This window comes from Protopterus annectens, chromosome 6.part0 (assembly GCF_019279795.1).
Source record: "Protopterus annectens isolate FY-2018-M chromosome 6.part0, PAN1.0, whole genome shotgun sequence".
Classification (NCBI taxonomy): Eukaryota; Metazoa; Chordata; order Ceratodontiformes; family Protopteridae; genus Protopterus; species Protopterus annectens.
In genome coordinates, this window is record NC_056737.1 from 158307185 (window position 1) to 158332724 (window position 25540).

At 40.2% G+C, this 25540-nt stretch overlaps 1 protein-coding gene across 1 annotated transcript in view; it reads right to left on the reverse strand.

The window, feature by feature from the left end:
• Nucleotides 1-591: 591 nt before the first annotated feature.
• The window catches only part of LOC122803780 (echinoderm microtubule-associated protein-like 5), a 3919718-nt gene continuing 3894769 nt past the window's right edge, over nt 592-25540 (reverse strand). Inside the window, exons 42-43 of the mRNA XM_044073467.1 lie at nt 5617-5770; nt 592-696 (exon numbers count right to left, since the gene is read on the reverse strand). Of these exons, the coding sequence (XP_043929402.1) occupies nt 592-696; nt 5617-5770 (259 nt within the window). The remainder of the gene's footprint in view (nt 697-5616; nt 5771-25540) is intronic.

Consider the following 25540-nt stretch of genomic DNA (forward strand, 5'->3'; position numbering starts at 1 on the left):
TACTTGGGGAAGGGAATGAAGGTTAGCAGTGGAAACAATTAACAAAGAAGAAAAATTATAAAAATTTAGGAGCTCAGGTTAAACAACTTTGGAATTCCTGTGCTGGCATTTATGTTCACTGAATTTTATGATTTAGTTACAGCTTATTCACTGCATATCTATGTTCAGCTTTAAAGCATAACATTGGCAAAGCTTCTGAAATAGCTAAGAACGTTTACAGCAAGACATTATTCAATAAATCATAACAACACATGCCAGTCTCAAAGAATATTACAATAAGGCAGCTGGACATATTTTTGAGTTCAAAAGCAGAAAAAATGGTTTGGTATGTAATTACTCTAAAATAAATCAACAAAAGTTGGCTAGTAATATCTAGAGATGATATCTTAAGAAAATGTGTGAAATTTCCAAACCTCAGCAGCATACTGGTCATTCTATTCATGGTTCTAAGCAAATAATGTGATACATCTTCCATTCTTCAATGAAGTTCAATATGAAACACCTGCTGCAAACAACATTATCTTGGCCTAGCAAATAGAATATTCATACAGGTCAACCAACTATCCTTTCATCTAGCTTTTTTTCCTTTTCTTACCTGCAGTCATCCCCTCCAGCACTCACCACATACCGGTCTCCACTGGTAAACCGGATGTTGGTCACATGGGCTGAATGCCCCAAAAACCTCTTGTGTTTTGCCTGCAAAAGAAGAAAGATATGGTCAAGTCTTTTAACTTAGCACACAGAAATATAAACCTCCATTACATTTTCAGTTACAAGGAAAACTTAAGCCTATTTTACAATAAGCTAAGATTCAGATTTCCAACTTAAAAGTTATATATTTCATTTCACATCCACTCTGATAAAAAAGGCCTCAAGAGTTATTCCTGTGTGACCCCAAACTGCACTATTTCATTTATTTTTTCTAAATCTACAAATATTTTTTCTCTACTATTTCAAGTTTTTCTAAGAGATAAACATCAGTGGGACCTGATGGATTGTTGCACCAAGAATTTAGAAGGTGAAAGAAAAATCCAGCTAAGAAGTACTATTTTTATTATTATTATTAAAGTGGTCCATATTCTACTTTTTAATCTTTATATGTACCAGAAAAATAGGTGAACAGAAGCTACAGATAATGTAAATTACCAGAGGTGTAGCAGAAACAAGCTGAATAACAGTTAACCTGTGTGTGTGTGTGTGTGTGTGTGTGTGTGTGTGTGTGTGCATGTGTGTATAGTACATAAAATAATCTGGTGTGTGTGTGCGCGTACCACAACAGGTGGTGTTTAGTGTTTGTTACATGCATACATTACTGAATAAAGGCTAGGCTGGTGGTTACATGCTATGAAACAGGTTACAGCTCAGCAGACCCATTATCATACTTAAGCTAAAATGTGTCTGTTTGCTCTAGCCCTATGTACAGCAAACTTTTCAGAATCATATCACAGATGTAGGAAAGGATGGAATTTGAGTACCATTGTACCAAATGAAAAAGAAACATTAATAATCACAATATTTACCAATAGGCATCGTAAAGGTCTCAAGTAGCCTACTTTAGAATTGAACAGCCTTTCTGGACTAATCTTTCCTGTCTCTCTTCTAGCCTGCTGACTTCCCTAAGGCATTCATTAATATGGATGGCCTGGGTTTTTCCCTTTATGTACAATCCCCATTCCAGGGAATGATGTAAACACCAGCATCACCATGGAGGATAACTGTGCCCTTTCACTGACACACACACACACACACACACACACACACACACACACACACACACACACACACACACACACACACACACACACGCATGTACTAATGAGGGCTACTATCAGCAGCTTAGTAAACCGAGCCCATCCTCCAGTCTGTGCTGCATCACTGGAGTCAGCCTTCATTCACTAGTTATAGACTTCAACTGGTAACTAGAACCATCACTCCCTCTCTCAGGATGGGTGAGCTGAACATGGATGCTCATTTTCCTTCTACCCTGTTTCACTCCTCCAGTGTCTGACCTGCAACTCAAACATGGTCAAGGTTTTATCTGTGAAACAAAGCCAAGCCTTAAAAAAATAAGAATTTTGGCCTCAAATGTATTAATCACTATGAGAAAACAAATCCATCTTATGCAGTCTTTGGTGGTAATTCAAATCCCTCAAAGTTTCAGTCTTATACATTACAAATATTTGTATTTTATTTTATTTTTGAACTTATTTGAAAGAGGTGCCCAAAATGAGCTCCCATACTCTAACTGCGATCTGACTAGGACATAGTAAAGATTCAGTATCACAGTTTGAGATGCATTGTCTACTGTTCTACAGCTTTTGCTGTATATGTTACTCATAATATCCTGGAAGATTAGTTTACAGTCCACCAGGATTCTTACATCTCGTTCGTTCTTGGGATCCAGTTAAAATTGATATAGCAACAGAATGCAACCGACCTCCATTGTATGGCATGAAATGAATCTTGTTTATGTTTATTTGTATAATAGTCGTTGTTGTCCATGATGCAGTTTTGTTGATTAGACCCACAAAACAGAAATCATCATTTTGGCAAGACATTAATTTCCCAACTTTAAGGAAGTCTGTTTACATAACAAACATGTTTTTATTATCCTCAGTTTTATCTGATATACACAAATTACAGAGATACAGGCTCAGAATTAAACCTTCTTCATCATGTCTCCACAGTAGTTCTGGAAGCCTTTTATCTGGCCCATTTAATTTCCAAAGGCTTCTCCACTAGATCCAAAGAAGTTTTAATTTTCCTTTACTTATATCTTATTAAATCCATTACTGAATAAAATCTAACATTTGGCATGTATTTATCTAACATATCACAACTAAAAAGATCAGTGGACTCAAAAAGCTTAGTTATCAGGAGAGAGGCTAGACAGAAATTTTGAACAGAGTTTTTTTTTTTGGCTACACTTCTAATGGTCTGCAGACCAATTCCCTAGTACTTACTTATGAACCTGTGAATCTATATAGTAAACCATTTGTGGCATAATGCTTTCACTGCATTTTCCCTGTAGTTTAACACATTCCCTACATTTAAGCCAGCTTGTTATGTAGTATATAATTTTTTTGGACAGTGATAACTTTTTTTTTAGCTCAGCAAGAAAATTTGCATTGTTAACTAATTCAAGCACATTGAAAAAAATAGCCTGTAACTTAACATCTGCTTTGTCTCCTCAAGGGAAGAGATTCTCATAAGTCAGCCTGACTGAATATGGTGTCAAATTTAACATGGATACTGCAGAACAGTTTACCTAATTTGATTCTGATTTTAGTTTGTGACATCATATTTAAGCAGAACAACCAAGATACGGCTAAATATAAATTATACAGCTGCTGATAAATCTGAGAAGGATGTTATGCATTTTATTCAATGTCCAAAAAGTAGTAATACTTTCTTCTCCTCAATTTGGCCCAGTGGCAAAGAGGGATAAAGCCCCAATTGCATCCAAGGTGACCTCTATTTGATTAGTGGCACAGGTGCTGGGGGGGACCAGGAGGTGGAGAACAACAGTGACTAGTTAACACCAATTAGCCCATCCAAGCTTGGCTTGATGCACTACTGACACCTGCACGGATATAGAGCGAGCATAGCTTTGCTGCAAGCAGTGTGCTTGTTGACTTGGAAATTGCACACATACAGATATATGCACGCACCTCCCAAGGAAGCTATAGCAGAGCCCGCAGGCTACTGAGGAGGTGGGGACAGGACAGTCCACAGAATTTGGAGACTATCTCATGCCCTAACACCTGCCTCTCTTCTCTACTAGGGAGTTATTGGACTGGAGGGCTATTGCCATGCTGGAGGAATGAATTGGTCAGTTAAGTGGAATAAGGAAAGCCATGTAATTTCTGTGAAGTTTATGAAGCTTATGTGTAAATATACAGCTTCCATTAAGCTAATGTACGAATTTTACAAAATTAAAAGAAAGACTACTGGCTGAATGAAGGAAAGACTCTGACTTGGACAAATCATGTATTCTGCACTTGTTTAATTAACTGCTTCATTCCAGCCCAAAGTTTGACAAAAATAAAAAAAGTGAGAGAAAATGAGTTTAAGAAGGAACAATTCCAAGCAGTGTCTTTAGTAATCCAGAAGTGGTAAATGAAAAGAGGTAACCTATTGCTTTTCCTATGTTAGAATACAATTTCAAGACTAGTCAAAGGAAGCAGGTGATAGCATTCACATGAGAAACTTTTCCATTGTACATGAAATCTTTGACTGCAGAAAATGTTTACTGTTTAGTTAGTCTTTTTCTATTGTAAACTGTGTTTGTTTTTATTTTATACATTTGTTAACCAGGTAAGCTCACCACAGACATATGTTCCTTTTCAAGTTTGACCCAAGAGTAATGCCTGGTCAAATGGCCTGCTCAGTCAAAGAGGAAGAAAATAGCGGTGGAAGGAATCAAACAGTGTACCCCTGATTACAGGAAGCTGCCCACTAGCAGTTCAGAGACATAATCTTCTAGGCTAACTGTCAAAATAACCTGATGCAAAAAATGATGAGCAGAGTTGTACATATCAACAGCTGAAAACACAGTCAGCTAGTTATTCTTGCTCAGGAAATACCGGTAACCATGTCAATGAAGGTTTGTTGTTTAAATTCTGCTTTATATAATTTTAATAACTTAGATATGGCACATGCTTCTTCCGTAAGAGACAGCTAGCATATTTATTTAGTTGTAGATCAAATTGTTCTTTAAATATTTTTTGTACAACTAGACATTATTTTTATATTCTTTTTGTATTGATGTGCTCTCTGTGTATTTAATGTATAACAACAGTGTTTTGCCTTCTTTATTGTTTAACTAAAGTTTTATGTATCCTGTTATAAAATCTTGAACCTGGTATTTACAATTTTTTTATTACTATGCATTGTTATCTGAGAAGAGTGTATTATCTAGCACTGTAGGTTGGCACTGGATGACACTGTGGGGTATTAGGTCAAAGACTCTGCACTGTAAGTGGACAGTTTGTAGTCCTAGTTTGGGTGTGGAGGTTGAAAGCCCATACCCAAAACAACATTTATACGCTTGAGGCTATGCTGCATGTGTTAAATTGGTTACTGGTTCAGACTACTGTGCACTTTTCCTTTTTTACTTTAACCTACTAGGGGAATAGTGGTGAGGCCAGCAGACCTATTTAAGGCAGTGGACCTGATCCAATGACTGTAGCCCCTATCCGCCCGATATCACTGTGGAGCCTGGTTGGTAGCTCTAGGATTTAAAATACATCCAGTACCAGTCTGGTCATCTTCTATGAATGGCAAGTGAAACCATCTATCACAAACTCAGTTTTAACTTAATTAAATATACTAAGGTATCCTCCTATTACAATGACTGCACAAAAGAAGAATGATTTTGTGCTAGTCATAAACTTAGTCTTAGCTCAAGTAATAAGGTAAGAGATTAGATGAAGTTGCATTCACATGAATTTTCAGGATTTTTCTGCTTGCTTAAAAGTTACCTTACAGTACACATGTTACTGAACAGTTAAACAAAGTCTTCCTGAAATACAAAATATATTCTCTGGTCACAGTAAAAATGGCTAGTAATAACATTTAAGGAACATTCTAAAACTTAAATATAAATATACTTACAAATTTTTCAGGGCAAGGGAAATCGAAAAGCTTCACCATCCCGAAGTCATCCCCTGTGATAATATTGATTCCTGAGTGGGAGACACTGGCACAGTTTATATCTGCCTTCTCATTGTGCCGAGACCAGATTCCTACTACTTCATCACCTAGAATACTGAATAGAAGAAACTGTTTTATCAGGCTGCCACAGCAAAACACAAGAAAGGCAGGCATTACATCTGTACCATGCATATTCCAAAGTTCAGTAAAACAGGCAAAGCCACACATGTCTGCACTGTATATTTCTAATTTGTAATTCTATAAAAAAATTGAATTAAAAGAAAAGTTATGTATTTACCATAATGACAGATCCTTTTATACATGTCCATCCGATATGACATATGGGTCCCCTGACCCACTTAACGGATCCAATCTGGCAACATCAGTACTCTAGCCCACAGTCCCTTAAGCACTTTCCCTCCCATAATGCATCTCTTTCTTGATTTACCTCAAATTTTGGCTGTCGCCTAAGAACTAGCTGTGAGATACTGACTGGAACCAAACAATCCTTCAGGTCTGAGAAGAGAAGGATGGGGATGGTGCAAGGATTGTCACAGATGTCAGATACGAGTAAAAGAATCTGCTGTTATGGTAAGTACATAACTTTCTATATCCTATTCATTCAGTCCACCTGATCCGATGTGAGTCAGATTCCCTAGCTACAAAATTCTCTGGGTGGCCTCAAAATAGGAATCCTTTAAGAACAACAGAGTCAAAAGAAGCTCAGGCTCTGCAGAAGCAGTCCAAATTGTAATGGCCAATAAAGGTATGCATGTAAGACTAGCTAACAGCATCACATACATCATTAACTGAAGAAAACCTAAAGAAGGCTGTGACGTAGCCATGGCTCTAGTGGACTGTGACTCAGGTTTACCTGACAAAGGCTTTTTCTAATTGGTATAAATAAATGTAAAACAATCTGACAACCATCTAAAGAGGGGAAACTTTAGATACTTTTGCCCCTATTTTGTTAGGAGCAAAGGAAATGAAAAGTTGAGCATTTTTCCACAATACTTTGGTTATAAGAAGGTAGAAACATAACCTCCTATGAACATCTAGGGTATGCAAAATGTATTTCCCTCTGTTACAGTAATTTGAAAAGAGCACTGGTAAATGCAGTGGTTGGAACAAACTTGATTCATTAGCTACCTAGAGAACAATGGAAGGATTTGTCCTGAGAGAAGGTCTATCTTTGTGGAAAATAATGTAAGATGAGGAAGAAAATAAAGCTTGTAGCTCTGAGATCCTCCTAGCTGATGTGATGGCTACTAAACACAATGATTTTCAAGAAGGAATTTCAGCTGAGAAGTAGAAGCTAAACTGAACAGGAATCTAGTTAGAGCTTCAGTACTAGATTCAGATCCTAAGGCGGATCTTTAATAATAGGCCTGAGTAGAAAAATGACTTTGAGACATGCTTTGCATAACTTATGTGAAGTGAGCAGATGATCTTCAAATCCAAATTGAAAATTAGAGATTGCTGCTAGCTGCACCTTGACAGTGAAGTAATAGTCCCCCACCACACCCCAAGGAGGATGCATCCATGGTTACTATTGCGTCTGTGATTGGTGTCACAAACTATTTCCACGTGGATATCAGAAGTGACTTGAGCCACCACCTCGTATGGGATCCTCACAATTCTGTAATAATTATGGTCTTGGCCACACAGTGTTGATGCTGGCACTACTGAGCTTGTAAAAAACATTGCAAAATTTTCACGTAAAAGCATGCAAACAGAATCATCAAAATAGAGAAGGTCATGAAGTCCAGCTCTTTTAAGACCAGACCAGCAGAAGGGGCAGGGCTGAGAAGAACAGACTTTACTGCTGCTCTCAGAAACTGGACTCTTTCCAGCAAAAATGAAATTATGGACGAAACAGTATCCAAGTTGCAACCTATGAACTTGACAGTCTAGAAGGCTATCAGATTTGACTTCTGAAGACTGATTGATATCTGCAGGAGCATGCAAAACTTTAGCAAGTAATTCCTGGTTTCAGTCAGGGAATCCATTAAGGGGGCAGCAAGAAGCCAGTCATCCAGGTATGGAAAAATCCTGAATCCCCAGAGTTATTGGTGGGCTGCTATGACGGCCACAAATTTGGCAAACACCCTGGGAGCTGTGGTGCTACCACATGGCAGGACGCCAAACTGATAATGATGGACTCCTATTCAGACATGTAAGAGATTCCTTGATTCCTTTGCAATCTTTATGTGAAGGCAGGCATAACGGAGACCTATTAAGCAGATCAAATCACTCTCCCTCAGACAGTGTAAGACTGACTGCATCATAACCATTTTGAATTAGGTATTACAAACTAATGTGTTGAGAAGACTTAGATCCAAGACTGGGTTGAGGTCCTGAGTTTTCTTGGGAACCAAAAACTATCTTGAATAAAACCCCCAATCCTTATCTGGTCTGGTGTGGTGGGAACGTTCGGATGCATACCTCTCAACCTGAAAACATCAAAAATCTGGACAAAAGCACATGAAAAGTAGGTACAACTGATCAAAAATGAGGACACTGATTAATATAAAATTTGCATATATAATTATGTAATCCCACCCCACCCAAATGGAATTGTGGGATACCATCAACATTTATTTTCTGCACGGTAAGTTATGAACATCTCATTTCTGGCATCACTGTCTGTAATATTCATTGATTTACTGGTAAAATCAAACATTTCATGAGGGACAGGGCAAAAATAGAAGACAAAATCAGGGGCAGATGACATGACAATGATGCAATGCATGCCTTTTCAAAATCTCTATACACCCTTTTGTTCTCTGCCGCTCGTAGCAAGAGGGTGAGATTACCCTTACTACTAGAATCAAAAAACATCCCCCACATTGAACGTCAGTTATTAGCTGTGACTGGCTTTATGTGGAGAGCAGCACAGCTTCTCATCAGTTTAACCAATAAAAAGGCACCCAATCAATAAAATGTCAATATCTGTCAGTTAGCATCTTGGATATTATTTGTTTGTTAGTCCAGTCATGGGTTAACAGAACTACAGCACTTAGAATATTTCTAGCCTTGACCATTAGACTACAATGTTTGCCTTTCCAAACTGTACACCACATCAAGTTAATCACTTGAAATGCAAAAATAACACTAGACAACACTAGGTATTCCAATAACATCTGCATATGACTGTACTATTTAAAAATATGTAACTGTATTATTCACTTCACCACTCAGAATCAACCCAAAAGCCTTATTACCAAAAACTTAGGCAAAAACTTCTTCACTAAGTGTTATTTTAGACAGGTATCACTTACACAAGTTCCTTAGTAATGAACTTTGAATGCAAAAATAAAAAATATTTAGGTATCTCACTCTTTTATAAAACCTACGTACCCTTGATATTTTTAACAGCTTTTTAAAATCGACCCCACCAGTAAACCTGAATCCCCACGGCCCAAGTTCAGGAAGAACAACGTTTTGTGGAATTCTTAGTAGCATGCATTGGCTTCAATAATAAAACTGAGCATAGGTCGCTGAAACTTTTCTCAGACTAACTTCAACAGTTCTTTCATGAGCCAGTAACATGGCTGACTTCGACTTGTTGGGTTATTGCATTGACGTGACATCCTCTTTCACTGGCTGCTCCTTCCCACTCAGATTTGCTGCCAATACATACACAAAAGAGGCTGTCAAAGTCCATGTTACCATATGTCAAGGTGAGATCTGCTTATGAATAATATTACCCATTTTTTGGCTGTCTCATCCAACTTCACACATGTACTGCTGGATCTTCCTCACAGGAGTTTTACCTGTACAGGCAAAATTAAGTTCTGTTTATGCTAGTCAGCTCTGTAAATACTGCTGGCTGGTCAACCTTCTCCCATCGTAAAAGTTTGGAAAGTGAACCACCAGTGCATACAGGTTATAGAAATCACTTTCTAACAGCACTGCCTGTTTAGAAATCATAGATAGTTACCATGTATGCAGCCCAGCAGACCATTGAAAACCTAGCCAGTTGTTCCAAAATCCTTTAGAGCACTGTTTACGTGACTTATTCAAAATCATGCAGTAAACAAATGGTGGTTGATGGAATCAACCCCTAGACTACAGGAAGCAGCTTGTTAACGGTGCCCTGATCCATCAGATCCATAGGACCAACAGGAAATGAGGAAGTTGGCCAGGAGGTGCCTGAAGAAGGCCTAAAAGAAGGGGTGATATGGACTTCTAAATCATGAAATGAATGTGTTGGATAATAACCCAAGAATCTTTAGCAATCTGTTGCCAAACAGGAACAGAAAGGGACAGCCTGAGAGACAGCGGAACCTGGCCAATGGGGAGAGAAGGCTGAATGTCAGAGAGAGGCAGATTTATCAGGAAGTGGGGACTTTTGACTCTTTGAAGTCTGAGTGGGTTTATCAGAGAAACCATGCTTATAAACTCTCCATTCCTACCTCTAGAGGAGTGTCTTGCCACCTCCGAACTAAAGACGATTTAGAAGGGTAATTCCTCTAAAATGTAGGCACAGGAGAAACGATGATTTGTTTAAGACCCTGCATCACCTTGTAAGATTTTAAACAGTTCTGTATACTTGTTTTTTTGTTTCTATTTTAAAGTAACATCAGCCTTGACCAATCTAGGAGGTTCAGAGCCCTGTCTAGACTCAATAAGGGTACTAGGCACCTCTTGTCTAACTAAGACTTGGGAAATCCCCCTAGGCCCTTCAAATATAGTCATCCATGGTTCATCCACAACATATGTGCCAAAAGAATGCACAGCCTCAGAGGACATGCAAGAGGCTGCATGATGGCCACTGACTGGGTCATGGTAAAGGGAACTGGCATTGGCACCGGATGGTTCTTAGAATTGTCATCCAACCCAAGAGAGACATCTGGTGAAGGGTGGACAGCAGCAGAATCAGTACATGTTTTTTTATTATGAGGCGGCTGAACCTCAGTGCTGGCAGATTCGGTCATGATACCTTGGTTCAACAGCTTTAAGCAGTGATTCTCCAAATAAATGGATAGGGAAGACAAATGGCTGCAGAGGAGAGTCTTAGCAACACAAGCCTGACAGCACACTTGGTATGTCATGTGTGGCACATAAAAAGAAAAGGCACATATCATATCTGCCTTTATGGGGAATCTGCCTCCCATACTCACATTTCTCCTTCCTGGATGACATGAACACAAGTAGAAAGGGGGTGAAAATAAAAAATGGAACTACAACAGGGCACTTATCTGTAAGAGTCTATAGGAACCAGCTCAGTGAAGGACGTACAGACCAAAATTCAAATATGGTGTTCGGACTAGTGGCAAAGAAGTTCTGAGGACTGAGTGAACATGTATCACATTTATGCCCTAAGCATGTGCTGGGAGCATATGCCTGAGGTATAATGTCGGGGGGGGGGTGTAAAGCTTTTGGAATCCCAAGTGTAAAGAATGCTGCAACAGTGATAAAGAAGGGTATCAATAAAAAGCTATTGTAACTGTACAAATAAAAACATTGTCACAAAAAGTCTTCCTTACAGCGATAACAGTCACTGCATTCACTGACTTTATTATTACAATAATATATTATAATGCCCACAAGCTTAGTACATTTTTCCAAATTTTGAAGTCAGAGGTGAATAACATAGTAAGGATGATTTTGTAAAGGGGTTACCCACGTGATTTGATTTTTAGGATCACTGAAGAAGTTACACAAGGGTGGGACTTAAAATATAGACCCCGTTTAGGTGATAAAGATACACCATGTTCATCAATAGGCAAGCAACAGACTGAAATTAAAACACTTATTAATAGTATGGTTGTACCTTTTGATACTGGTTGCAAAGACATTATTACAAGGAACTGGATATTTTTTAAAGGTAACCCAGGCCTATAGATTATAATAGGTGATACCCCCAAATTTGTTTTAAGATGGGCAAAATTTTTTAATTTCTTTTTGAACACCCTCTAATATTGCTACCTACAAGTTTAAGGGTACTATTTGTTGTGGCATGTGTAAACAGTGCCCTTATATAATATATTAGAAGCTCCACCATTTCTACTACCCTTTACAATTTAGTTAAGAAATGGTAATTGTGGTACTAAGGGCATAGTTTATACTGCAGTTTGTACAGAATGTGGACAATGTTTATGTTGGAAAAACAGAAAGACAACTAAGGAAGAGAATTTATGAGCCTGTCTATGTAATGGCATCAAAAATCCAAACAATGCCCTGTATAAGCATAGTGTGACTTGGCAGGGGTTTAAAGGATTTAAATTCAGTATTTTAGATATTGTTCCTAGGAATCCTAGAGGAGGGTGGTGGGAGCTTGACATTGAAATTTGTGAGTTACAATGGCAACTACGATTAAATGTCACACCACGATTAGGTATTAATAACAATCTTTCTATTTTTCCCATTCTTAAGAGCAAAACAAAGGAGTTATAATTATTTAATTGTTCCAGATTTTCTAGTAAATTTTTGTAAAGGTATTTAGCTTGTAGGTATTATAGTACTATTTTGATTAAAAAATTGTTGTAAATATTTTGAAGAATTCCTATTGTGAGTTATTATTAATGTTCTGTTCAAGAAATTATATTTTAAATACATATTGTTTCATTGAAACTAACATTGGTTTTATAGGTGTGCCCTGTAAATTAATTGGCACTTGGTCACATGATGTTTTAATAGTATTTAAACTTTAATTGAATGGATTTGTTTGTTCTGAAGAAGTTCTATGCAAGAAGGACAAAAGTGCTTGGCCTTTTTAATAAATCTGTGTTTTATGTGGTGAACTCTTTGTTGTTTGGACTTTATCACTGGTTTTAAGGTGTTGTGATACAAGGCTCTTTTTGGTAGACCACTAGTTCACTCTGGCTTTTTTGTGGTTATTACCTCTTTTCTTGTATTTCAAGAGAGGAATTTACTTTGGATTTTGATGGCTGCAGTTTGTGGCTTTGGACTACTGGCATGAGGATGGAAGATGGTTGGCGGATTCAAGCTTTCCAGGAGCAATCGTGGGGCAAGTGGCCAAGGACTTTTCAACTGCCCTTGTAAGGGCAATTACTAAAAGATCTGAAAAAACTGCCCTATTAAGGGAAATTCAAAAGGACTGAACCAGTCTAGTTTGTGTGGAAGGGAAGCAAGCAACAGGTCAGTCTACAGTAATGACGCAGGAGCAGAGGATTAGTAGCAGCCTTCTATCATCTGCATAAAAGGTAAGTTTTTTAATTTTTTTTTTTTTAACTTTATTTTTGTGGTGGGGGTGAGGAAACTTGGGGGAATGATGTCTATATTACTTTATTGTGCAGAGTTCTTGTGCTAGGAGGACTGGGAGGGTGGGGGGAGCTGTGGTTGTAACGGTTTTATTTTACTTTTGCCCAGAATTCTTCTGCTAGGAGACTGAGGAGGGGAGGCTTGTCAGAAATGATGTTCAGATCAAGTCTTTAAAGTCTTGCACAAGAATGTTCATTAATTTATTTTTGTTTTGTGTACCATTGTGCTGAAAGATTGGTAGTGGGCGGATAGTGGCTGAGAATGTTGCAGAATGTACAGAAGTCGTTTCAATGTATAATGATGCATACTCTGTTCTGCTGGCATTGTTTTGTGTATACCATCAATGTCTACACTATTCCTGATGCTAGGCCTTTGTTTTATAACTTTTTGCACTGTCCAGAATTATTGTGCTGAGAGGTTGGGAGGGGGGTTAGCGGTCATGCAATGTATAAGTACATTGGTAATGTTACATCTTTGTCGTAAAACCAAAATAAAAAGACATCATCCAGAATTGTGCTGAGAAATAGGGGAGGGGGGTAGAGGTAAGTAAAAATTCTGCAAAATCTACTGTTTTAATGCATGCCAATGCAAACACTATTCTGTTATCTAAGTGTATCACAGTAATGCTAGAAATGATCCCTGACTTTACAATTTTGCTCTGCAGTTATTTTTGGCTTTGTCAGGAATTAAGTGGAGGTTAGTAGAGGGATAGGGGCTGTGAGAATGTTGCACAATTAGATGTCTGGCTGATATCTTTGGTCTGTTCCTCCACAAAAATGTTGGTCATGCAATGTATGCTACTGCAAAACCTGTTCTAGCATCTTTTAGTTCATAAGTACATTGTTAAAATCCCTAATATTGGGAGGAGGGGTTAGTGTCTGTGAATGTTGTAGAATGTACAGATGTTTTAATGTATACTGATGCAAACCCTGTTCTGCTAGTGTTGTGTATACATGCAATGTTTATAACTACTCTTGGAACGACTTTGTTCTATGATAATTTTTTGCTTTGTCCATAATTAGCACTGAGAGGTTGGGAGTGTGGTTAAAGGCTGTGAGAATTTTGCACAATGTTCAAACGTTTGCCTGGTATTTTTGGTTTTTCTTAAAATTGGGGTCACAGAATATAAGTATATTAGTAATGTTACACTTTTTGTCTACTTATTTTGTTTTCATTTATCCAGAATTGTGCTGAGACATGGGGAGGGGGGCTGTGAGAATTCTGCAGAATGTACTAATATCTTCATACATGCTAGTGCAAACACTGTACTGTTTATCACAAATGTTTTAAACTATCCCCAATGTTACATCTTTGCTCTGCAGTTACTTTTGTCTTGGTCTGGAACTGTTAAACTGAGAGGTTAGTAGAGGTATTGGGGCTTTGACAATGTTGCACAATTAGATGTTTGCCTGGTATTTTCGATCTGTTCCTCATCAAAAATGTTGGTTTGCGCAATGCATGCTACTGCAAAATCTGTTCTAGCATGTTTATTAGTTCATAAATACCTAAAGTTACTCTTGTCTCATTTTTTTTAGTTTGACTTTGTCTACAATTATTTTGCTGAGACTTGGGGGGGGGCATAGCAATGTTTGTAACTGTCCTTGATGTTACACATTTGTTTTGCAATTTTGGATTTGTCTAGTACAATTATTGTGATGAGAGGTTGGGGGGGGGTGCATAGGATGAGAGGTTGGGGGGGGGGTGCATAGGACTGGGAGAAAGTTGTACAATGTTTGCCTATTTTTTGTCTGTTCCCCGCTCCACAAAATGATGCAGAACAATGTTGAGGGCTGAAGCTACTAGAAAAATGGATTTCATATCCTCCACATAATGAACTGGTTTTATGCTTTTGCCCAGAGTTCTAGTGTTAAGGGATGGTGGGGGTTGGAGAATGTCTTGGCATTTCTGTTGTGTCCCACATAAATGAGGTTTTTCTAGCAAGTCCATGATTTTACTTTGTTCTTGCAATGATTTTGTTTGTTAAAAACTGTGTACCAGTGTACCAGGAGATTGAGAGGTAGTGGGTGGCTGTATGAAAATGTACATGCTGTTCAGTGCCTGTCATTGTGACCTTGCATTCCTGAGTTTTGGCTGGTTTGAGATTGCCTACTGGTCACTGTTACTTGCAGTTTTTTTGGCCTGCAGGACAATAGTAACAGATGTAAATACAAATTTTTTAATACATTTCAGTTGTACCTAGTGCATAACTTGTCCTTATGAACAGCGTTCTGTATTGGTTGCTTATTCTTTTGTGAAGGTCACACTAACATGACTTTTTGGAACCTAACCCATTTTTCTGGTTTAAATGCCTGCACTGCTGTTTCTCTTCAGCTCTGCCTACAGTGCAAGATGGAATCAACTGCTCATTTGCTGGATGAGGATTGCACCATGGATTGTTGGATTGGATTAGTTGACTTGGTGTGGCACCTTCAGTTTTTCTGCTTAACCCAAATGCTTTTTTTGCAGTGCTCAGGCCTTAACACTGCTGTCGTGTGCCACTGAGAATCGGTTTACATGAGAATTTATATTTTGTAAAACCAATCTCTCCTATCAAGATATAGTGCTACCTGTTAAGAGATCCGGTGTGGGTTATTTCCTTTTATTATGACTTTTTGTAGAAATAGTAGTGCAATATAGTAGAGGATGCTTGGAGAGTAATGCACAATAGTGACTTATAGTGATTTGTACTTTGTAAGCAGAGGAGGCAAGTGTCAGTGTGTTAGGGAAAGGTTTAGGTTTGTAGCTTACACTTAAAGTTAAGATACTTATTGCTTACACGGGTTTGACTTTTTGTAGAAATAGTAGTGCAATATAGTAGAGGATGCTTGGAGAGTAATGCACAATAGTGATTTGTACTTTGTAAGCAGAGGAGGCAAGTGTCAGTGTGTTAGGGAAAGGTTTAGGTTTGTAGCTTACACTTAAAGTTAAGATACTTATTGCTTACACGGGTTGGCTAGCTTGGAGTTTGTATTTCACATATTGTGGCAATGGGCACCTCAAAGTTGAGGGTCCATTTAAGTAAATCTGATGGGTAACATTCCACCATTGTCATGGGAGTTTCTGCGTAATATGGAAAAATACCATCTTCAATGAGTTTAGAATGCTAACCTTTGTCAAACTTTCAGTTGACATTATGCAGTCCTGGGTAGGTCAAAGAAGGTGGTGTAACATGTACCTGAAGTGTAGTGCTTTTTATTAACCTGACGATGTCTGCATGTGTAGTAATTCTGGTTTATTTCCATTCCCATTTAGAAATGAAGAGTATATATTTGTCCGGAGCAGCAAAGAAAGCTTCACCAGCAGTGGAATGAGAAAATTTTCTGTCGCTCAGAGAAGGGAGGTTCAGCAAGTCTGCCTTCTGAAAAACACAGTGGTTTCTGCAGTACAGTCTACCCATGTGATCCCAGTATCCTTACCACAGAAAGTGCCATCTCTGTTGCAGCTGCACCACATGATACCTCCTGTGAATCTACAGCTGCTACCATGGGAGAAATTATGTCAACCAATGCAGATTCAATTTAGAAGTGCTGCCTGGATCACCACAGTTTGATACAGAAGGGACCCATACTTCTGTAGAGACAACACATGTGGCCTACGACTTTAAGGAAGTGTATGTGTATCATTTGAGGATCTAGGAACTTAGAAATGATAAAAGATTAGTTTAGGGTAGCTGGTATTCAGCATGGGCCTGTGCAAGTGGAGTTGCCACATTTCCCAGTCAATGCACAAAGGTGGGGCCACTACTGACCTTGGAAACTACCCCATTAGCTTGACAAGTCTGATCTGTAAGGCCATCGAGGATTTTATTATAGATGTCATAAACGATAGGCAATCTCCAAGCACTTGACCCCACCCAGTTCAGATTCATCAAGGGCAGATCTTGTCTGTTGAACTTGGATGACTTTGAGACCCTCGCCAAGGCACTGGATGAGGGAAAGTTAAATGCATACAGCATACCTTGACTTGGCCAAAGCCTTTGACACAATCCTTGACTCTGGGATCCCTGACACAACTTGGTGTAAATCTGTCTCATCAGGTGGGTGGTCAACTGGCTCACCGATAGGACCCACAAGGACAAAACAGGTGCCTCTATCTCAAACAGCAGACCCGTCACTAGTGATGTTCTCCAATGATACACAGGCTGACAACAATTTTACATTCTACCGTAACGTAGCGGCAGTGGTCGGAAAAACCTTTTACTTGGTTCATCATAAGTAAAGGGATTGCATTCAGAAAAAAGGAGGCTAGTAACTTTCTGTACTCCTACCTTATTAGATCTATAATTGGGAGGTACATACCAAATGGGGCGTTTTACTCAAACACCTGCACCAACTGGAAAGGCCACCGAAATTCCTCAAATCCGTGGCATCCAAAGCAATCTCGGACCCTACTCTACTAGAGATGCTCCATTTCCGTAAGTCTAACTCTCGCATTACCCAATTGAAAGGCCTAAATCTAATGTGACATTAACAAAACCTGCTGGAGAGACAGATTTGTCTCCCAGCTGGAATAGACTCCCCATACATGTCGCTGACCCCCTTCAAGTGCAACATTAATGAGTGGATGGGAAACCACAAATGTGTCCCAGGGATTCCACCTGTCTCTCATTGACCGGGGCGACAGGTGCTGATTGAGGCTGCTTTTTTGGGGATAAACTCTTGGCTAAGCTTAAGTCCCAGGGCCATTAGCCTAGTAATCTCCTATGATCCTATGAACAGAAAAGCTTTACATCTGAGAACTACTTCCATATGCTATCTAATGGGGAGAGCAAAACATGCTTGGTTGACATATTCAGACTGAAAAGATGTACTGTTTTAATTTACAAGCAAATTATTTGACATTCTAACCATCTTCTCAGGTCAGGTGGTTACAGAGCATGGAGAGATGTACACAGCCATGACTGAGCACCAGTGCATGCAGCATGCCTGCTGAAGTTTAAGGAACTCAACAATACAGTAAAGACTAGGTAGACAATGGATGACAGGAGACGAGCAGTGGTTGAAAGAGAACTCATTGATATGGTTTGTTAGGAAGCATTAGAACTACTGCCCATTACCTGGTGGAACTAAACATGGCATTCTGTGGTATGAGTGATGCCAGCACACTTATGGCAATGACAATTTCTTAGGCCAAGTGCAGCTTCTGTCACAGTTTGATTCCATCATGGCTGAACACTGCATCCTATCAGGACTAAAGAAGAAATGGAACATTATGTTGCGAAGGACATACAGAACAAAATTATCCAGTTGATTGCAAATGCTACTTTAAGGACCACAGTAGGGAAGGTGAAGGGATGCTAGGTACTTTTCCGTGATTCTTGATTACACACCAGACATCAACAGCAGATGACCGTAGTTAGGCAAGTGGATATTTCAAGGACTGCAACTACAGTTAAGGAACACTTTCTGGGATTTGTGCCTGTGAATAACCAGAGCATGACTTACAGAAGCACTTCTTCAGTCTCTGCAAAAATCATCAACATTAATGACTGTCGAGGACAAGGATATGACAATGGCAGCAACATGAGGGGAAAACAAACTGGAGTGCAGGCCCAAATAAAACAGATGAATTCAGTGGCATGTGCCATGTGCCTGCCATAATTTAAATCTTACAGTTAGTGACGGAGCACATTCATCACTACAGGCAGTGTCTTTCTTAGAATGTCTGCAGAGCATTTACATACATGTACTGGGAATGAAGGATTGACTGTCAAGGCAGTACAATTTCAGTTGAAGGGCGTAGTGGAAGCATTACAGGACATAGATGAAGCTTTACATAAAAGCGATGCTGCAACATATCAACAAGTAAAGGGAATGTGCTCAAAACCTGTGTCATATCAATTCACTAAGATTAGTGGCTTGGTATGATGTGCTGACAGAGGTAAATCATGCAATCAAAATTCTACGGAGTCCATCGGCTGATATTTCTACATGTCAAAGTGCTGGTGTCGACTATGGACTCCCAGAAGAATTACAAAGACAGGATTTCCACGTACCATGGGTGAACAAGATCCAGAAGAACTGGATGTTGGCACCACATTTCTGGAAAAGAGGCAGAGGAAAGTAGAGTTTCTTTGACTATGAAGGAGAGGATGAGACTGTACACAACCCAGTGGTAAAACTATGAGTAGAGTTCTTCAATGTGCTGCTGGACACAACAATATAGTCATTTACTGACCAGTTTGAACAACTTTCAGAGTTTGATAAGGCCTTTTGATTTTTATCAAATATCAAAGCCTTGAGTGAAACTGGGGAAGACACATTGATCCAAGAGTGCAAGACTCTGAAAGAACAACTGACAGGATAAGTGGCCACTGTGACATTGATGACAGGATAAGTGGCCACTGACATTGACTCTGACCTTGGACATGAACTGAAATTCTCAAATGACTGATAATGAATCATCACAACTGACTGTTAAATTTCCTCATTCACAACCACTTGCAATACATCTATATAAACACTTGTTTCACTGTGCATTTATCTGACAGTAAATTTCAGGTAGCACCTTAGCCTGGCTTGTATAGTATGTTGTGTATTCACTGTTTTTTTTTGCTTAGTCCAGGAGGTAGGACCAAGTTGACGCCAGGAGAGCTCTGAGTGGCAGGACTCGTTTGTATAGTATGTTGTGTATTCACTGTTTTTTTTTTGCTTAGTCCAGGAGGTAGGACCAAGTTGACGCCAGGAGAGCTGAGAGTGGCAGGACTCGTCGTGAGGCCAGGACAGAAGTACAGGAAGAGCAAATTGCTCATGGCACTAAAAGTGGCAGCAATTAGAAAAGCTGAGGCGCTAACTGCATATTGAAGATAACACTCTGGTGGCCTTGAATTCACCAGTTTCTCTTTGTGTTTGTCTGTCTACCTCAGTCTTAGTAATCCCCATGGTTTTCTCTTGTATGCCTTGTTTGTTTTTGGTTTGAGTCGGTCTGCCTCAGGTCAGTAATCCCCATGGCTCTCGTGTGTTTCTTTGAGTATGAGTCTGTCTCTCTCGGGCTCAGTAATCCACATGGCTTTCCTTTGCAGGTCTTGTGTCTAGTCTTTCTATGTCTTTCCCATGGCTGTCTTGTGTGCCTCTGCAGTGTGACCATTCTGCATGTCAAACTGTCTTGTGTGATGGGGTCAGTTTATCTAATGCTGCTTGTGTGTTTCATTCTTGCCGTAGTGCTGTCATCTTGTGTCTGGCAGGCTGTGTGTGATGTCTCTCAGTTCTGTCCTGCTGTAGTGTTGCCTTTGTCTTGTGTGGGTCTCTGTTCAGTTTTGCAGTAGTTTTGTCCTGGTCATTGTGTGAATCTGTCCTGTGTGGGTGGGTGCCTCTGTCCTGTGCATGGGAGTAATGTGTAGGTGTTCAGTCTTGCTGTAGTGCTGTCTTTATCATGTGTAGGTGTATATCTTGTGTGCAAGAGTCTGTGTGGCTTTCTCAGTTCAGCCTTGCTGTACTGTTATGTTTGTCTTGTGTGTCTGCTGTGTGTGGCAATCAATGTGGGTGCCTTTGTGTACCTCTGTGGGACTGGCTACCTTGATGCAGTACAGAGACTTGGCATAATGTAAGAACATTGCTGCTAAACGCCAGTCAGTCATAGCTCTCAACCTCTTGGCACAAAAAATCTGGACAAATTCAAAGATAATGGGGGACAAAGCCCCATAAATTGGGACAAATTAAAAAAAAGTTGCTAGAATAAAAGGTCTTGTGTTACCATGCATTTTCTGAAGGATATGAAGCATGAAACTCAAATGCCTGTCATTTAGTGAATTCAACCCTCACTGATTTGCCACAAAAAAATCTAGAAAACTCAAAATTTGAGGAACAGACAAACAATTAGTAAAATCTGGGCATTATAGTATGCAGTCAGTGTGTATGCACTTCTGAGTAGCTACCTTGGTGTTGTACAGGGGCTTGTCATAATGTAACATTGGTAATAAATGCCGGTTAGTGTGTGTACTTTGGCACACCAATTTCTTAATGTTCTAAATGTAGTAACACCATAGTGATCATTAAATGGTGCTGGATGAGCTTGACAAGGAAGTGGGTGTGACGGCAATGTGGTCTCACTTTATATTCTAGTGGATAGGCCCCCAACTTGAAACTGCTAGTACCAGCTGTGACGGTTATTAATCAACTTTATCGGAGTAACATCAGATAAACATACAGGGAAGGAAAGGAAAAGAAAACGTGGAATGAGGGGAAAAAAAATGGCCCCAAGGTATAACCAATAAAAGATGTATATACAAGTTGATTCTCCAGAGTTGCTAATGCTGGCTTGCCATTTCTGGTAGGTCTGCCATGACAGTAACTACCATGGGGAAGCAAGAATAAGGATGCAGCATACAGGACATGGTTCATAAGTAGGTACTAGACTATTGGCCCTAGGGCCTATATAAGCCTAGCCAAAAAGGTAGCCTGGCTTTCGCCACCCAAGAAAATAATTTTCCTGTACCGCTGTCTAGCAGAGCCACAGAAGTGATCCCTGGGGAGAATTTCCAATCTCCCATCCAGTCATCAAGATTTTTCTTGAGTGCCAATGAGGACCTTTGTTTGACTTGGGTAGTTTGTTCCAGAGTATGGGAAGTCTCTGGGACAGGAATCTATCCCTTCACCATGTTCTGTTTATTGTGGTGACAAGATTTAGGTCCCTAGAGCATGTAGCTCAGAGGGATTGTGATCTCTTTAAGTGGAGCATGTCCAACAGCTCTTGGTTTGACATAAGCTTTGTATGTTAGGCAGAGATCACCTCTGAGTAGGCGATATGTGCTGGAGTTTTTTGAAATGGTCTGCGTAGGGCAATTGTTTGAGGCAGGTAATCCTCTTTGTGAGGTATTTCTGCGGCCTTTCTAATTGTTGTAGATGTCTTGTGAGGTACATACCAAAAGGGGCGTTTTGAGTGGAACAATGACATCTTTTCCTGGATAAGAAACCTTTTGTGATGAGGTGTGCCACATAGAAGGATTTCCTGACTACTGTTGCGATGCGATTATCAAAGAGACTACTGTCCACCTGTGTCCCATGGTCTCTTACCACACTTTTGATGATAAGTAGACTATCGCCTATATGGTAGTTCATGGGTACAGAGTTTTCACCAAAACACATGACAATGCACTTTTTGGCATTGAGCTTGAGGCCATGGCTTTGACACCAGGCATCTGTCTCAGTGAGGCCCTTTTGTAGGATGTCCACATCATTAGGAGTTTCAATTATGGCTCCTAGTTTGCAATTCTCTGCGAACTTCATTAGCCAAAGACCTTCTGAGTTAGCCTCTACTTCTGAGAAGTAGATACTAAACAGGAGAGGACACAGGACTGAATCCTGTGGTACTCCACTTGTCACTGGTCTGAAGTCGGACTTTGAGTCTGCTACTTTCACAGTTGGGTTCTGTCAGTGAGCCAGTTAGCAACCCATCTTGAGACATAGGGATTTATACCTAGTTCTGTGAGTTTATCTATAATTCCAGAGTGGGGGATGGTGTTGAAAGCCTTGGTGAGATCTAGATAGGCTGTGTGAACCACCTTACCCTTATGATTTAGATAGGCTGTGTGAACCACCTTACCCTTATCTACGGCTTTGGTGACTGCTTCAAAGAAGTCTATCAGGTTTAGGAGACATGATCTGCCTTTTACAAACCCTAACTGGGTTATGTAATTAGTTCCAAAGTTTCTTCATGCTGTGATAGGCAGTAGCCTTCCAGAGGATATGTGTAGGATCATGTACGATGGAGTGTGCAAGTTCTATCAGGTCTTTTAACAGTGAGCTTGCATATCTGCCTCCTAGAATGTAAAATAAGGCCTTTAACAGAAAGCCCTTCTACACTGCCTGGTATGTAATCTGCAACATCATCACATAGTATGTCCTTACATTTACGCTGCAGTATTCATAACCTTCAGGATTTCCTGCCATGGAAGCCTGTCTTCCGGCCAGTATAGCAGACTTCCTGTTGTGCTGCATTTAAAAGGTATACTTGAAAGTCAAATGCTCCTTGCATACCATTGGGTATAATGGTGACATTCTGCCTTACCATAAAAAGAACTTCTGCCACCAGTCTGAATGTGTTTTTTTTTTTTTTTTTTTATTCTCTAGTGATTGCCTATGCCTGTTTGCTTGATAAGTGCCCCATTTGGTTTTTTTGTTTTTTCTTGTAAAGATACAAAGGGTAGAACCTCCAGCCAGGAGGGTCAGCCATTAGGGAAGAAGGTGAAAAAGGTGCGGCCAGAATCTACTGCTGTCCAGCCTCTGCCAGGTGTTTTTCCTGAGGTTGTTACAAACCCGGAGGCTCACTAGATTGTGTTGTTGGATTCCTCTACCTCAACCGTATTGGAGACGAGGGAGTCTCTGGCAGCATGTCCAATGAGGCTTTGCAGGTGTCCATCTTGGACGTTCAGGGGGAAACATGGTTGAAGTCCCCCCCCCCCCCAAGGGCTTAGGGGAGTTCCTCAGATTTTATTTGGGGAAGAAGTTCCTACTACTGTTCTCGAATGGTGTCCTGGGTCTGAGTGTTCTGTTTTTTGGAGGGGATGTTCCCTTCCCATGTTTCTTCTGCTCCTAGGGATCCTCAAAGTGAAAGGCAGGCTTTCACTCGGGGGCTATTTTCTGCTTTAATGTCTTTAAAGCCTCCTCAAGGGGTTTCAGTTCTTGCTCCTCCTTGGCCCTGTACTCCTCCTAAAAGGCCTAGAGAGCAGGATCCTTCTGAGACAGGAATTTATTAGTTCTGATGCTGCTTTTGAGGAAATTTCCTTTGAGGGTACACTCTCTAGGATGATGGATTTTTTTAAATGGGATTGTGCTCCGGTCCCTAGGTCCATAGGAGGTACTATGAGTTGCTACAGTTAGTTGATAGGTTTTATAGGTTGCCCGATGACTGACTGTTTCTTTTTGTATAAGTGTCCTGCTGCTGATGCTTCTGTGGTCTTTGTAGCCTCTGATAAGCCATTTCAATTGCTTCCTTCACCCAAGTTACTGCCTTTTGGCGAGGATAGCAGAACTATGAAACAGCTGGGTAAGAAGGTTTACATTTCTTCTACCCTAGATTTTAGGGCTAGGGAAACACTCCAGGTGCAGTTAACCACTGAAGACCACTATTCAGTTAACCACTGAGAAGACCCCTATTCAAATCATAGCTAGCTACAGGCCCCTAACTTTGACTCAAGATGCCCACTCCACCTATGTGGACCTCTTCAAATCTAGCAAGATACAACCCTTTACCCTGATCCTGGGTGACTTATCTATCCAACCATAGACTGGAAGAACTACTCATGTCAAAACACTAATGCCCAGAGATTCCTTGATTTCATCAATGCAGATGTCTTGGGCCAGTTGGCTGACACCCCTACAAGTTGTGATAATATCTTAGACTTGGTATCAACCAACATGAGTTACCACTGCAGCATCTCTACAGTGTCCTCCCTGGTAAGATCCAACCACAAAGCAGTCACTTTCAAAGTCGCCATCTCCCCGACCTCCCCTTGCTACACTCAAACATAAAAACTTCTCCAAAGCTGATTACAACCTCCTGAGGGAAGGTATAAACTGCTTCACAGCCCCCTTCCCCTCCATAGGAACTGGCATAAATGTCCAAACCTACAATAAAGTACTATACGTGCATTTATATAGCTGCATGGAAGCAGGAATACCCAACAGGACAAAATTCTCCTCAAGGAAGAGTAATTCTTTCTGGTGGGCATCTGCAATAAATAAACTCTATAACAAAAGAAAAAAAATTGCTGTCCAGGACCAAGAAGAAACAGATGCCTAATTAGAAGCAATCCCTCCTTAGCCTGAACAAGCAAATCAGAGCACTAGTGATTTAAATCAGGACATCCCCAGCATCTGCCCCCCCCCCTTATTTCTAAGGAACAAGTCATCACTGCCCTCTCAAAGGCAAAAAAATACAGCCTCCATGGGACCCAATAATATCCCATACTGCATTCTACATGAACTCTGGCAGGAACCTGCAGAACCATTATTTCAACCAAAGCCTAAGTACCGGCTTCGTCCCAGCCGAGTGGAGGACAGCCACTGTCATCACCTTTGCAAAGGTGGGAGTGTCCACAGATCCAGGACATTGTAGACTCATCAGCCTAGGCTGATCTGCAAGGCCATAGAACAGATTAGAACAGATTATCATGGACCTCCATTAACAAGGACAGTGGCAACCTCCAAACACTCAATCCCACACAATTTGGTTTCGTCAAGGGGAGGTCATGCCTGTTAAATCTGGTCAACTTCTTTCAGACAGTCACCAAAGCCATGGATGAGAGGAAGACTGTGCACACCACCTACCTTGACCTGGCCAAAGACTTCAATACTATTCCCACTTGGGTATAATGGATAAACTCTCTCAACTAGTCATCAATCTGTATGTTACCAGATGGGTAGCAAACTGGCTCACTGATAGAGCCCACCTAGTCAAAACAAGGAAAGCCATCTCAAGCAGTAGACCCGTAATGAGCAGTGTACCCCTGAGGTCCGTCTTGGGCCTCTGTTGGTTAGGATATGCTTTTATGAGGTGCAGGCCAACTCCACTGGGCTATGGCTCACCAAGTCTGCAGATGACGGCAAGCTGGGCACGGTCATCAATTCCCCTAGTGATGTGAACATCCTCCAAGAGAATCTCAGCCAAACAAATGACTGGTATTAAACATGGCCTCAAACGGAATGCCAAAAAATGC